Source organism: Falco peregrinus, chromosome 3, assembly GCF_023634155.1.
Source record: "Falco peregrinus isolate bFalPer1 chromosome 3, bFalPer1.pri, whole genome shotgun sequence".
Classification (NCBI taxonomy): domain Eukaryota; kingdom Metazoa; phylum Chordata; class Aves; order Falconiformes; family Falconidae; genus Falco; species Falco peregrinus.
The window spans coordinates 60,650,791-60,665,724 of NC_073723.1; the positions used below are offsets into that span (position 1 = coordinate 60,650,791).

Sequence of the window (14,934 nt, forward strand, 5' to 3'; positions counted from 1 at the left end):
CCACTCTCTTCTGGTTCAGAGACTTCAGAAATACTTGATTTTCTTTTGGAAAAAGAATTAAATTAAATTTCAAAAATGAAACTCCTCTACAAAACAGAATCACTTTTCTCCTTTGTTCTGTTGCTAAGTATGTATTACAAAATAATGTTTTTTTGGAGGTGTCTGGATTCAAAATAAAGCCTTACTTTTTATGTGCCGCATAAATCTAGAAAAGTAAGCAATCAGCAAGAACACTCATCTGTCTTATATTTATAAGTCCTTTCAGCTCATTGTAATTTCTTTTGTACACAGAGCTTTGTACATTTGGTAATGAACACCTCACCTGTTTAAAAACACGTTATATTTTAGTACTTATCATTTAAAACTAGTACTGTATACCGACCATTTAAAACAAATAGGTCAGAAAATCAAAGAAATGAGTAGTAACAGAATCTTAGTAGTGACTTTTAGGAAAAACTTAAAAAAAAAAAAAAGGAACAAAACTACTACTATAGAAATATTATTTTATTTCCCTTTTTTTATCCCTTTCATAGATTCCTAATAATGTCTGAATAGTAACAAGCTGAAAAAAAATCCACCTGAATGATGACATCCACACTAGATACTATATCACTGTCCACACTCTCCATTGGAATGTCATAAGATACCGTATACTTCAATTCTCCACCAAAAGCTGTGAGCTGAAATAACAGAAAGCAAATTCTTAACAACACAATAACCTCCAACAAACACAAACAAGTGACATGGGACAGTACAATGTCCAAATGATAGGACTACAGGGCTTATAAATACCACTTTCCAGGGAAAATTTAATGTCATCTGTATCAGCACAGGGACAAGTGCTGACTTGTGGCTGTGCAGGCGGGGAAAGCTAGCTGAAGGCTCTACACGCGATTCAGATAAGTGCCTTCATTCAGTGAAACACCTACAGGACTTTCAACAAGCAGCAGAGGTTTACACAACTGTCCTAGCCAAGGGGCACAGCATGTTGGGAGTTACTCGCATTCCATATTCCACCTTTCAGGTTTCTTAGCCCCAAAACTGCTGCCGACTCCTTCAAAGTTAGTTAAACACTGGTATCACAATTAGACCTATATTAAATGAACGAGATTAGAATTTGAGTGAGAGTTGGCCTGTGCAAAATTGCTCCTTAATGTTACACTTCTGAGACTTGTTTTCATTTATTCTGTCACTATACTAAGGAATGGGGCTGCATAGGCAAAGAGACTGGGCAAAAAATAATTAAAGGTGAGGTTGCAAGGTTCCCTGTGCTCAGCACTGGTGAGGCCACAGGTGGAGTTTTGAGTCCAGTTCTGGGCTTCCCAGTACAAGGGAGAGATGCACACCCTGAAACGAGCCCAGCAAAGGGCCACTAAGACAACTAAGAGCCTGGAGAATCCTTCATATGAGAAAAGACCAAGAGTACCAGGACTGTCCAGCCTAGAGAAGGTTCAGGGAGATCTCATCAATGTATACAAACACCTGAAAGGGAGGTGCAACGAGTGCAGAGCCAGGCTCTCTACAGTGGTGCCCCGTGACAGGATAAGAGGTAGTGGGCACAAACTGAAACACAGGAGGTTCCATCTGAAGATCAGGAAACCCTTTTTTATTGTAAGGGGCACAGGTTGCCCATGTAGGTTGTGTAGTCTCCATCACTGGAGATATTCAGCAGCAGCTCTCTGGAGATGGTTAGGTGGCCCTGCTTGAGCAAGGTTACCTCCAGAGGTCCCCTCCAGTCACAACTATTTTGTGCTTCTGCTGCAAAAAATGGGAGACCCAGAGCTTTAGGTAGTAACCAGAGCAATAATTAAAAAGACTAGCTGGAAACTAATATGAAATGGGAGAAGGCAGAGAGGCAGGTAAGAGGAATTTAATGGTCCTGTCTGTCTACTGTACTGCACAAGGTGTGAAGGGTGTAAGATTTGGGATAAGATCAAAAATATGGGGAATGTGACCATATGTTAGTAGTAAAGAGAAAAAACAGATTATATTGTGTCAAGGGTAGGCAGAGAAGGAAGTGGGGAGATGAATGAGCTCAAAGAGTAAAAAGAAGGTAATGTCTGGCCAGGAACACTACAATTTGAATAGCAGAGATAGACTGAGAGGTGTGGTAATACTGGAGTTTATGTGTAATTTTTAATTACAAAACCTACATATTTAGAGCAACATGTTATAATAAAAATGGAGAAACTAAACTATAAAGGAGTTTTAACTCTAGCTGAGGACTTACTTTATTTCCTAGATATGTCTCAGGTGCTGACCAGTAATAAGTATGTTTCAGTACTTTCACAGCCCCAGTGTTGTTAATACTTATTTGACGAGGTCCATCAAATGGGCTTCGCTGAGGCTGCACTCTCCTTGCATTATACAGATCAGTAACAAGCCAACCAGTCATGTCTGATATCTGTAAGAAAGCATAGTCATATTAATGGAGACAGACTTTGTGTCACTGAGAAAGCAGTCACTAAACTTAACCTCTCCCTAGACATTCATTCAAACTGATGGATCTGTAACACTTTCATTAGTCCAGTCTGACATCCAACACACGCAAATATGCCACTTCAGATTAAGCTTGTCTCTACCTCTCTATTAGACAGGAACAAAAAATCTGAGTGTGATTTTCATCCTACCGATAAAATTAACATGATACCTATGTAATTCTCTGAGATAGAATTACAGAACTTCAAGGGCTTGGAATTCTATTGTACCCATTTATAGACAGGAATAAGATGAAGAAAATTTAAATCTGAGTCCCAGAAGGAGGAGCAAGATGAGAGAACTTTGTTCTTCTCACTGAAAGAGTTTATACAAGCATCTTAGACTTTCAGTCAATTTGATGTGTTTTCCTCCCTTTCTATTGGCACACAAAACAGGGGACTAAAGTGTGACTAGCTGTGCAAAGATACATAAGGAGTTTGGTGGAAATACAGTGTTCTCAAAGCCCTCTAACTCAAGAAATGTCTATTCAAAAGACAGCAATATCTAACATCACTTTGTTTTCCAAGAATGAGTATTGGCAATATTGCCAGAGGTCACTCTAGCCTTGCCCAAAAGGTATAAGAGCAGGGAAATGGGTTTGGGTTGATCTGTTCAATGTGCAAAGAAACTTTAACAGCACAAGGTCAGAAACAAGTGCATTTTTCCAGTGCATTATTGCAGCCTCCACTACCCAATATTTCTGGTCATACTACAAGCCTGTGTGGCTAAAGCCTGCACTGGGATGACATGCTGACTACCTCAGAGCTGCTGAATGACAGTGAAAATCCATTCCTCTGTAAGGAGACACAAGCCAGAATTTGGAGTTAACTTGGGCACATGTCAAAGAGAAATATAGTACATTTTGCAGCTGCCTGAGGAAAGAATATTAGGTCATGGACATAACATATAAATACCTGACTGATGGGCCATGTTAGGCTGTCACAGACATCAGACACCCCAAAGCAGAAACACTCTGTACAGCCCTGAGGATTTCTTCCTTGCAAGTTGTAGAATCCTGGTTTACAGAGATCACAGTTCTCACCTTCTACATTTTCCTGTCAATAGCACATAACATTTGTTTTGCATTAGCATTATTATGGTAACAAATACAGTGGATTACATGAGATTTAGACATAACAGCATTCAGAAGGTTATAAAAGAAAACAGATTGGAAAACTGATCGGAAAAATTAAACAGAATTGTTCATCACAATCTAAACATGCCCTGGCAAGGGTTCTATTGCAGTGAGATTTCAGCACACAGGCAGGGTTTAAAAAGTTTCTGCCAGCTTGCCAGTCTACTTCTCTTGTAACTTGAATATGTAGATTGCTCTGGAGAACAGTTCCTATGCTTACTGAATCCAGATGGTCTACATACAGACCTTCCTCACCTTTAAGGCCAGGCTCCTGGAGCTACTACAGCCAGCTTCAAGGCAACAGTTCCTCAACACTGTAAAGTATTAACTTTACAGTGATCCTCACGACTGCTGCCACCTCTTCCTGGAGGAACACCACATACCCTTATGTCAGTTGAGAGCTTTGTCCTAATATGCTCTTGCTAAGGTCCAGAAACTCCTACTGTAAGAGTAGAGGTGGTCCACTTCTCTAGCTCCTTTCACTGGCCTGCTGCCTCCTTACCATGCAAATTGGGTAGTTCAGAACATTCTGCAACATACCTTTTTCAAGGTAGAATTACAGGGGGGGAAGGAAATCCAAAATGATGCACCGAATTTTTTTCTTGTAACATTTGTAAAGACAATCTGTAGTTATTTATTCAAAAACTTCAGACAATTGCTGCTGACAAGCAAACCAGCAAAGAAAATGTTCAGTAAATGCCCAGAAAGCTGTGTAAACAGCAGATCTCCATGGGCGTTTCTACACAGTAAAAGTCAGAACATTTCCTGCTGCCAGGGACAAGACTCTGATCATGTCCTAGCTTCGTATCAGAACAAGACCTGGACACACATCACTCCTCCACCTCAATCTTTTGTTTCCACTATGGAAAAACTCCACTACAACAGCAAAGAGAATTTTTCAGAGTATGCCAGCAAGTTCCTTGATACATATGGTTAGGACACCAGGACTGCATGGCACACAGTGATGCATACCTGTCTTGCTTTTTTTAGGAGGCTTGAATGAGCTCTGCATTGCAACTGGAATGCAAAGCCTATGGACCAAATTCTGCTTTCAGCAGCAGTTAGCAGGGTAACTTCAGCTAAAGGAACCACTCCAGATTCCAGGCTTACATCAGATTTGGTCCCATGGAGCAAATTCCAGGCTTACCAGAACGAAATGTGAGACCTTTGCTGGCAACACTACCAACTGCCTCTTCTTCTGGACCAGAGTTTGCCATGTCAAGTTTACATAAGAACCTTTCTAAACAGGTAAGTTATATGTTTTTGCAAGCAAAGCACAAACTGCTTTTGCAAACCACATGAAAATTCTATAATCCCCAGCTCTGATTCAAAAGCTGAGGATGACTGCTCTCTATTTGCTAATATCCAAACTTGGGGAAAAAAAATCTCAGGCAAAGGGCCTACTGAGAGAGTGAGATTTTAGAATCTTGGATTTTTACAGAAATAGTATTTGTATGCTCTTTTCAGCTTTTTTACTTCTCAGTCTTTAGGATGCACTTGGATCACATATTTTACTTTGTCTCTGTAACATTATTAGAAATTATTATTTATTTCTTAATGAAAAATAAAAGCCTTATGCAATGACTAGACCTCAAGAGCGATGTTTCACAAAAGATCAAATATTACGATACTTAGAGTATAAAAAGGAAAAGCTTGCACTACTGTGATCACAGAGACTACATAGGCTTAGAAATCCTGTCTCCTTTGTTTGATATTAGGAGCACACTACTTCTCTCCTTCCTTCCTTTCATCTCTATAGGTGGCCTGCTGGCTGGTGACACTCTCAGTGATCTGGCCTAAAAATTCTGTATGCCAGGCTCATGCCCACAACAGCACTTTCAGTTTCTCATCCAGTTTATACCAAAATTGTCACCAGTTGGCTGCACTGGCTGACACAGTGTTACTGTAGCTCAAAATCAGGCAAAATGGTTGTATCTCCTTTTTCATATCTAAATTGGCCATGGGAGCTATTTCTTTCTTATAGACTCTGATTATTTATACGTTTGATATTTTGGATTAGGTAAATTATGCAAAAGGACTGAGAAGTTTCAGAAAAATTATCAAACAGACCACAGGTTTCTTTTTGGCTCCTGTTCACTGTCATAGTTAGTAACAAATACATAAACTACCAGTGAACATTTGGCTCCAAAAATTAAGTGTAACTTCTTTAAAGATTGACATACAGTTTTGTAATAAGGCTCAGCAGAATCTACAGCTTCAAGACATTTCAATGTGTTTGGATATTTACCAAAAAATAAAAGAAAGTAGAAAGACTGCTCTCATTTTTAAACATTTCTGATGGTTTGTATTTTGTAATCAAATAATTAAATATTTCATTCATACATCTAATGTAATCTTTCCAATAGTTCTTTCCAAAAGCACGCTGTTTGTTCACACAAAGCAGATGTTATAAGCACATCCTTTCTTTATAAGAAATCAGCGACTTCGAAGAGAAATATCAGCTTATCCCTAAAACCAAACCCAGGCAGGCATACTGTCATTCTCTCTGTGATTTTCCCTCATACTCACATGTGCATTTATTATTTAATTTTAATGTCAGTCTGGCCCATTATTATAGAAAATGGTTCATCAGTAATATATAAAACTATTCAACATAAACTATCATATTTTTCAGTACAGAGAATAGTTAGTAATTTTAAGTTCTAGGTTGTCAGGTGTACAGTTATACCAGGTTACTTCTATAAAAGAAGTGATATCCCCAGTTAATAGTTTCCCTTATTAAAAAGAAGTTTACAAATCGATTGAGTTTTAAGCAAAATTAATGGTTTAATACTCACTTTGCAAAGACAAGGTTCTTTGCATGGATCTTCATTAATGCTACCAATCAGGCTGCAGTTACAACGCAAGCAGTTTGGATAGCCCCGATACCCAAATGCACAATGATCACATTTTTCTCCTGTGTAACCTTCTCTGCATTGACATTGACCTGGCCAAGTGCCTTGATAAGAAAAAACCAGAGAAACGAATAAACAAGAGCAGGCAGTAGACTGGATTCAAGACATCTCAGAGGGTACACATTATTTAGCATTCCTTTTTTATTATACTCCATGTTATATTCCACACAGATACTTGGCATAATGTCAGTCTCACTATCTATTTTTCATGATTAGAGTACCAGATGCACAGAAACTGCAGAAAAATTGATTTTGTGACAGCATTCATGAACAATGGTGTTAAATCTCAGTTCTTTACATTGTTTTACGTAGTCAGAGCCTGCCATCCCACACAAGAACGCATTCAGGGACCTGACATACCTTAAAATCCTTAGTGTGTTATGCCTCACCTCTCCTTCCTAAACCTACTATTATTTTTTACTGGTAACTAACTTGCGGCCATTTACAAGTAAACAGTGTTCCCTCAAACTTCAATGCTCAGAACTATAGCCAGATTTGAAGTTTAGAGAAAAGGAGCTTCCCACTCCCTTACCATGCTGTGAGTCAGAATGCTGCTCATCCTTAACACAGTCAGAACTCAGAGAACCAACTGGGTCACAGCCACAGGGATAGCAGGGGTGATCCTCATAGGGAGAAACCTACAAAACAAACATTCTCTGTCAATTTCTCAAATCATTAACTGGGGAAAAAAAAGTAGTCACATCTGTTTCTTGTCTGGCATCACCAGAACTAATGTGAATAAAGACTGGAAAAGCTAATATGCAGTAATAGATCAAAAGACTAGTTCAATTTTAGCAAACAGAACATCAGGGGATTGCAGTCTAGAAAAAACTTAAATGCAGCAACAGAACTTGCTCTTCAATAGCACAGACAAAGTTATAGTAACTGCTAACGGCTGGCAGCCTGACACATTCAGCATAAATATACTTTTTATTTAATTTAAGAGCAATTAACCACTGTGATGGTTTGCCAAAAGTTATGGAAATGTTTAAGACAAGAATGGATGCTTTTTGCAAAGATACTCTGGTTCAAAGAGGAAGGAAATTAAAGAAATCCTTGGCTCTGTGTTCAATGGGAGGAGAGATATCTATTCATTCTGACTTCACAATCTACACATCTTTGAAATATAAGACAATGCAATTCACATGGCAAGGATTTTATTTTCTTTCAGGGAAAATTTTCCTTTGAGGTGCTTCAGATGTAAAGCAAATCAGTAATGAACTCTAGATACACTTTTATTGGCTACAAGTTGAAGACTTTTCTACAATGCTTCTTACAGCAAGTGAATCATTCTCTGACTCGTCTGCTTCCTTGGATGAGCTGTACCTGCTGTCTAACCATACTTCTACAGACTCATCCTTGCACTTCGCACCAGTTTATGCTAGGTTTCTGAAGCATGGGGTTTCCAAAACATGCATGAACCTGCCAAAGCAAGACTTTGTGGAGTAGAAATTTAGTTCAGTATGTCTCACTATACAGAGACCTAACACGGCAGGAAGTTCTTCTGTTTAAGTAACTGTTTGTCACATCTTAACAAATGTCTTTTGTGGATTTAGGTCATTTTTCCAGAGTGACACCTGTCAATAAACCAGAAAGTAGACAGGCTCGGAGAGCACATAGCCTATAATATTCATGCCAAGAAGAAAAGTATTTGTTGCAACATCTCATGTAACAAAGAGTCTAATCTTAGAACCATGTAATGGTCCTTTTCATCACTGGCTGAAACGTGCTGATATAGGATGCTAGACAATTTTGGCACTTCTGAAGACAACAAAATTTCACTACTGGCACTTTTTAGAGCTTTATCCACAGAAGAAATGTGTTTCCTATCAAAATCTGTATTTCCACAATAGGACTTCAAGCTTCATCTTTGCTTATTCTTTTCTTTCTCAACAGCTTGACCTGCCCTCCCACACACTGGACAAGCATTTCATTTTTCTTTGAAAGTTTTGGTGGTATACAATCTGTAAAAAAAAAAAAAAAAACAAAACCAAAAAACAAAAACCCAAGCCCAACAATTCTATAGTTCTTAGATATTCTGCAACTGACAAAAATATATATTAATTACAATCAGCTGAAATACACTCATCGTATAATGTTGTAATTCACCAAAACATCAGAATGGTATTTTCCAAATCTTACTTTGTATGGTCTAAAATATCCATCAGCACACATTTCACAGTTGATCCCAGTAGTATGTTGAGTACAGTTTAAACACACGCCACCTCCTATATACTGGCCATGAATATCCATGCTTCTTTTCTGATCTGCAATACTCTGATTGTAATAACAATCTTCTGCTTTGTTATGACAGTTGCACTCTGAGAAGGAATAGAAAATAAATCCATATTTTTAATTTATGTTGTATAACAGTTCCTATAACTCTGATATTATTCAAAGTGGAAAATGTAAGTAGCAGAGCACATCATCTCAAAATAGTGTTTTTTTTCCATTTAACTATGCTATAAGCTTTATCAGTCCATATCTCTTAGCAAGTAAGCACTTTTCAAAAGCACTGTCACCAATTAAATAGCATCGTTTTTAACAATATTCAGTAGATCCAACCAAGACAATCCTGTCAGAATGGATGTCGATAGTGATGTGTGCTATTAGCAATAACTGTTCTTTCATTTTCTCTGCATTACAGAAGAAAATCTGCCTAATTCTTCTTTTATTTGTATTATAGACAGAAGTCTGAGAAGTCAACAATGCCACTACACAAGTACAAATTTGATTTAGGTTAGAGGGTACTTCAGTCCAAACAGTCATGAACACCTACTTCCCAAAGACTGACATTAAACTTGTGTAAAGACTTCAACTAAAAAGACTACTTTTCCATTCACAACTGTAAATTTTATCTAATATGTTCTCAACTGTCTGCAGCTTGTGCTATGCATTAGCAATGTGAAGAGAGAAAATGCACAAACCAGCCCCAGCAACACATCCAGCCATACTGACAAATCTTAAGTCAATCTATCAGACGATCTGAAATATAATTGGCTAATAAGGAGTTTCTTTCAAAACATTTGTTATCAGAACAAAGTTGTTTATCTGTCAAAATTTGTGATCAATGTAAGAAATCTGCGTTTCAAGTAGCTAGCAAATGATTGATGCAAATCTGCTAGTTCTTACAGGACTATAAAAAAATCCCCAAGTCTCTTTGAAAAAGAGACTCTGACAGCTTTACTGTATGACAGCTCCACTAGCCAGGGAGTCATATTAGATAGAATATCTAAAATTACCTTAACAGTTATGATGCAAAGTAGGTCCTCTACCTTTAAACAAGCCCATAAAGGAAGTTAATAGTTTGTGGATTCGGGTAGAGAATTAGTATGAGAAGCAACTTCAAACAAGAAAAATAATAAGCCTTATGAAACTATCTAAACCTCTGTGCATGCTTACTTTCACATTTGTTCCCAGCAGAAATAGTTCCTGGTCTCCATGGTTTCTGGTGGTAGCCCGGACAGCACTTGTTACAGCTCTCTCCACATGTGTTGTGTTCGCACTGGCACTGCAATTTCTAGGAATAAAAAAATTTCTTTTCTTGAAATATTTTTTACTGGATAATTTAATCAATGTTGCCAAAAGTCCGCCAAATATCAGACTTACTCTAAAAAATGTCAAGACCCACAAATAACCCATGTTTACTTTTAGACTGCTCAACCATGCTCTATCAACTATTGGGCCTTTCTAGAACAGGAGGGACAGATGTCCTGTGTTGCAAGAAAACTATTTCTTGTTGTGCCCCTTAAATTGTTTAAATTGAATGTCAAAGAAGAAGAGTTTACTTCAAGTAAGTTATATTATCAGAGACCCAGATATGCTTGCACAGAAAAGGAAGACAATTTTAGCAAATAATCTCTGTGCACCATATTTTAAGATCTCTTTTACCCTCCTCTTTCACATTCTCCTTAGGCAAGGGCCTTTTTTTTTTTAATTGGAAATGTTGTTTTGTGAAAATAAACAAATGAAATTAATGAATACCTTTGTGATTTCATCCAGAGGGCAGCTTCGGGCATGGCCATAACAAATACACATGCCACCAACAGAGATGTCCTTTATTGAATAGTAGTACTACAAAAAACAAAGTTGAAAAAGGGATGAATAAAAGATATTTTCATGTATTTACATCTTCCTCCCCTTCCATATTTATGGAAGATAAAATACCAGCATTCATCTATTCTGTGACTTGAAAAATAAAAGAAATACTTGAAAATAATAGAAGCTTTGAATTTTTGCTACTTGGTAAACCTTTAACTTTGTGATTTTTTTTTTCTCTGTTTTTTGCTCACTGGTATGAAATACTTACTGACTTGGAACTTTAAATAAGTGTGCACAATTCCTCTGCTTCAGGAAGAAAACCAAATGAGTCCTCAGCCAAAACTGACTTGTAAAAAAAAAATCCTTTCTTTACCATATAAGAAGCCATGAAGCATAACATAATTGCTATATTTTAATTTCAATCTGGGGAGTATTAGTATGCTTTCTTAAAACAGAAACTCTGTCCTCCCTTAAAACCAGTTTGTGCACTGGCTTCCAGACCAGCTTTGCTGCTAGTGTGTAGGCAGTGTATTATTCTATCCAAATTCTTAGCTTAAAACCTGGTGATACAGCAGAGTATAATCCATTAATGTTGCCAGGTGGTGAGCAAAAGCAACATACATAAGGATTTAATTTTCAAGGCAAGGAAGAGGCAGGAAATGACCATCTGGGTTTGGTTGCAGCTGCGGTATCAACATGGTTGGCCTGTATGTACAACAAGGGAATGAAAAAGAAACATCTTTTGAGGATACTTCTAAGGAAAGAGTTCAAAACTCTCAGACCTAACAACCCTACAGTCATTTGGTTCAGGAAGAGGAGGTAACCCGGGGTGGTCAGACATGCTGACTCCTGGACTGTTATTTCTTTGAAGGATCTTGGAGCTGAAGCAAACTATCCTCTTTGATTTCGTACTTGACTTTTTATGTTTTAATTTTTTTTATTATGTTTAGTATTTCACTTTTTCCTTTTTAATGTTATCGGCTTAAATTACAAAAAACATTCAGGGACTCATCATGTACAGTAAGTTCTTAACTAAAGGGAAGGAGAAAAGCAGGAGTACAAAAGCAGAGCTTTATTTCTGACTGCATTCCCTGCTTCATCTTCTTTGTCTTCTTTTCTTTAAAATTCACAGTGTATGGCTCAGCAGCTGTGTGCAGCTTGAGGTTGAACAAGAAGCCAATGCTAATCAAATGCTACATACATACATACAGAAAGAAATAGAACACAGAAATAAATGTACTGTTGAACACTTAGAAAAGTTCTGCATCAGCCTTTTTATAAGACTATGTACAAGAAACTAAACACAATTGGTATCAACAACCGGATGTAAAGCCTTCAAAAGCAGTAAGAAAACAATCCAGAAAGCTGGAAGTTATTATCTTGGGTTTAGTTGGTTGCACAGTGAGATACAAGGTGAGATATCAGGATCTGGGATCCCTGACCAATAAACCCCATGTCTTGCGAAGATGAAGATGCCTAGCTTTTCATGCAAAACGGCACTAAGTAGTGCCAGGTGGGGTAGTACTAAGCCCTGGCTTGCACAAATACATGTGTTACAAAGGCAATAGAAATGCTTGTCCTCAACACCCTTGTTTCCCAGCTGTATGTATGTTTCTAATTTGAGCCTTTCTTTTTGGGGTGTATTTCTTGACATTACAATACTATCAACAGACCTAAATATCACCCAGCCTGCTCCACAGGAACATCCCACCTGCTCAGGCTGTGCATTAACCATTTCCCTATCGCCAGCAAGGCACAGCTGGAGCAGGTGTCCAATACTCTGCACTTGCGGTCTCCATGCTCACAATTCCCATATGGGGCAGCCAGAACAAGAACCTCCAGATTGTATGCTTTAGAAATGCTGCAACTGAATGGGCACCTCCATGGCTGAGGTAACAGTGGGGCTGCCTTGAAAGTACCCACCAAACCCTGACAAATCCAAGTTTCTTTCTCCCTTCTGTACCCAGCTATCCAGCCAGACTTCACAGAAGCAGTGTCAATGCACAAGGATTGCCTGTATCAGAGAAGCCGCAAATTGCAAGGGTCCTGGTGCTGCACAAGGAAATGCTGCCTGCAAACATTCTTCAAGGCAAAAAGCTACAAAGGAAGGGGAAGAAGAAACACTTCTCATGTTCTTCTGTCCTCATCAGAAAGCCTACCTTCACAGAAAATCTTGAAGCCACTGACATCCCAACCTATGGGTCTCAGGCAAATCAGAAGAGGGTCAAAATGGCAAAATACAAAGCAGAAATACTGCAGAACAGTTAGTTATGGTAGGTACTGTTCTTAGGAGCTCCAATAATAAATTCCTGTGAGAGCTTGAAGAAGTCAGCCTAAATGCTTAGCGCCTCTGTTTCCCCAGTTTCAATATCAAATTAAAAACCAGTTAATACTCTCAGAATTCTATCCTAGTGTTTTATATTATTATTAATTCATGGGCATCAAAACAATTGATTGCAACAGCCTCAAAAAAATGAAGAAAACTCTCAGATGTCAAAATTCACAAGGGCGAGGTTTTCAAACAATTTTTTTTATGAACTAGAGCACTGGGTCCTGAAACCCTTGATACACCACAAAAGGTACTGCAGTTGCATCAAGAGCCACTTTAAGTAACATTGCCATCAGCCAAACCAATTTTTTATGGGATGAGAAAGCATTATAATCATTGTTCCTAGCATAATCATTCACACAAACAAACAAAACAAAAAGCAAACAGATAAAAAACAATCTAAAAAGCATTTTCTCAGAGTTGATTCTGATAAGGTATTGTTAATAATGTCAAAGGGAAGGCAAGACTTATTTAACAACCTATCAAAACAACTCTGTAAATGGCAAGGATCAAGTACTACACCTCCTCCTCAAACAGATCAGAAAAGGCTCTCCCATCAAGTCATACTGAATACCATTTATGAACAATGAGCTTACCCTTCTGGTAACAATGGGGTCTAGCTCTTTAGGATCATTATGGCTGAGAGTCATGAGGTCAGCATTAAGAGTTCTGATACGCTGCAGTCGTAGGCGAATGTATCGTGCAGAAGTAAACTCCAAAAGCTTTTGTGAAGGATCATCGGCACTAGGCCTACCGTTGATCAGTGATGTGTGAATCTAGAAAGAAGAATTGGCTTAATCATAAACATAATTGTGATACGTTTGCAACAACAAACATCATAGTGTGAAGATTAGAGACGTAGAACTTAAGTGTGTTTTCCAGCAATTCAGGATGATTGCTATGTTAAACTACCTGGAATTCTATTTCTTCTACCTGCAGGTGGAACTCCTTCTTCCTGACCCACACAGTTCTGAAACGACCACTCAGCTTATCACGGTCTCAAATTCCTTAGGATTTTGTGGATACAGCATAAAGAGAAAAACAGTACCGCAAGCTAGTCCTTAGTTCCTGTGGTCTTTCTTCCTCTCCCTTATTGAGATGGAACATGTAACTCTGGCCACAAGCATAATTTTGTCCTTACAGATTTCTCCTCCACAACTGATAGAGATCTTATTGCACTGCATAATATGGTGCACATGCTCAAGCTGGGGTCATTAACCCTATGCCTTGCTGGGACAGGGCTGCCCAATCAGCAAGGAGAACTCAGTGACATGAAAGCACAGTGAGAAGACAATCAAAAGCAAGGGGCTGCCACCACAAACCAACCAACCCATCTGGTCTCAATCTTTCTTGCACAATCCCAGCTGACCCCGCTAAGATGGCTTTTGGAATCAAGCTGCACAACTTACTCTGGCAACAGCCCCTTCGTCCTTTCCAAAGCAACTTAGGAACACAAGGATTTAGTTTCATATGACTATGCAGTTCCTGCTCTGTTTTATGGAAGAAATTGAAAAATGAGACCTTGCAGGCTACAAACAAATGTTAACCAGTTCACTTGGTGTCCACAACAAATAAGAGGTCATGCTTTGGGTTTGTCAGCTACATTTTAAAGTGCATGACATATCCTTATTTATGAAGAGTAATTTTGTTTCATATACTACTCTTGAATGCATAGCTTCCACTTTGATTAGTACTGTAAATATACATGTGTGTGCATATATATATATACACACACACATATAGCTCTAAAGTTATCTACCACTTGACTAGTAGAAATACACTATAATTTCTATAGAGACCACAGAGGAACCTTTCCTAGCAGGAAAAGGAAGAAATAGTAGGGACAGAGACAAAGACACTAAGGAAGAAAAGGAATGATTCTCCATGTACACTGCTATATTTGGCTAACATATATATGTATAAGCTTATATATAGCTTATATACACTGATAAATTGGTATTATATCTTTTTGGCTTATTTGTCCTCCATAATTCAAGACTTCCAAACGACTGTAGGTTAAGCCCCAGAATTCATCA

The 14,934-nt window shown here is 38.2% G+C and overlaps 1 protein-coding gene across 1 annotated transcript in view; it reads right to left on the reverse strand.

Annotated features, from left to right (window-relative positions):
* Positions 1-14,934, reverse strand: part of LAMA1 (laminin subunit alpha 1) — a 111,612-nt gene that overhangs the window by 63,420 nt on the left and 33,258 nt on the right. The window contains exons 5-13 of the mRNA XM_055799488.1: positions 13,495-13,674; positions 10,513-10,602; positions 9,931-10,048; positions 8,671-8,849; positions 7,061-7,166; positions 6,412-6,572; positions 3,393-3,533; positions 2,231-2,404; positions 579-680 (exon numbers count right to left, since the gene is read on the reverse strand). Of these exons, the coding sequence (XP_055655463.1) occupies positions 579-680; positions 2,231-2,404; positions 3,393-3,533; positions 6,412-6,572; positions 7,061-7,166; positions 8,671-8,849; positions 9,931-10,048; positions 10,513-10,602; positions 13,495-13,674 (1,251 nt within the window). The remainder of the gene's footprint in view (positions 1-578; positions 681-2,230; positions 2,405-3,392; positions 3,534-6,411; positions 6,573-7,060; positions 7,167-8,670; positions 8,850-9,930; positions 10,049-10,512; positions 10,603-13,494; positions 13,675-14,934) is intronic.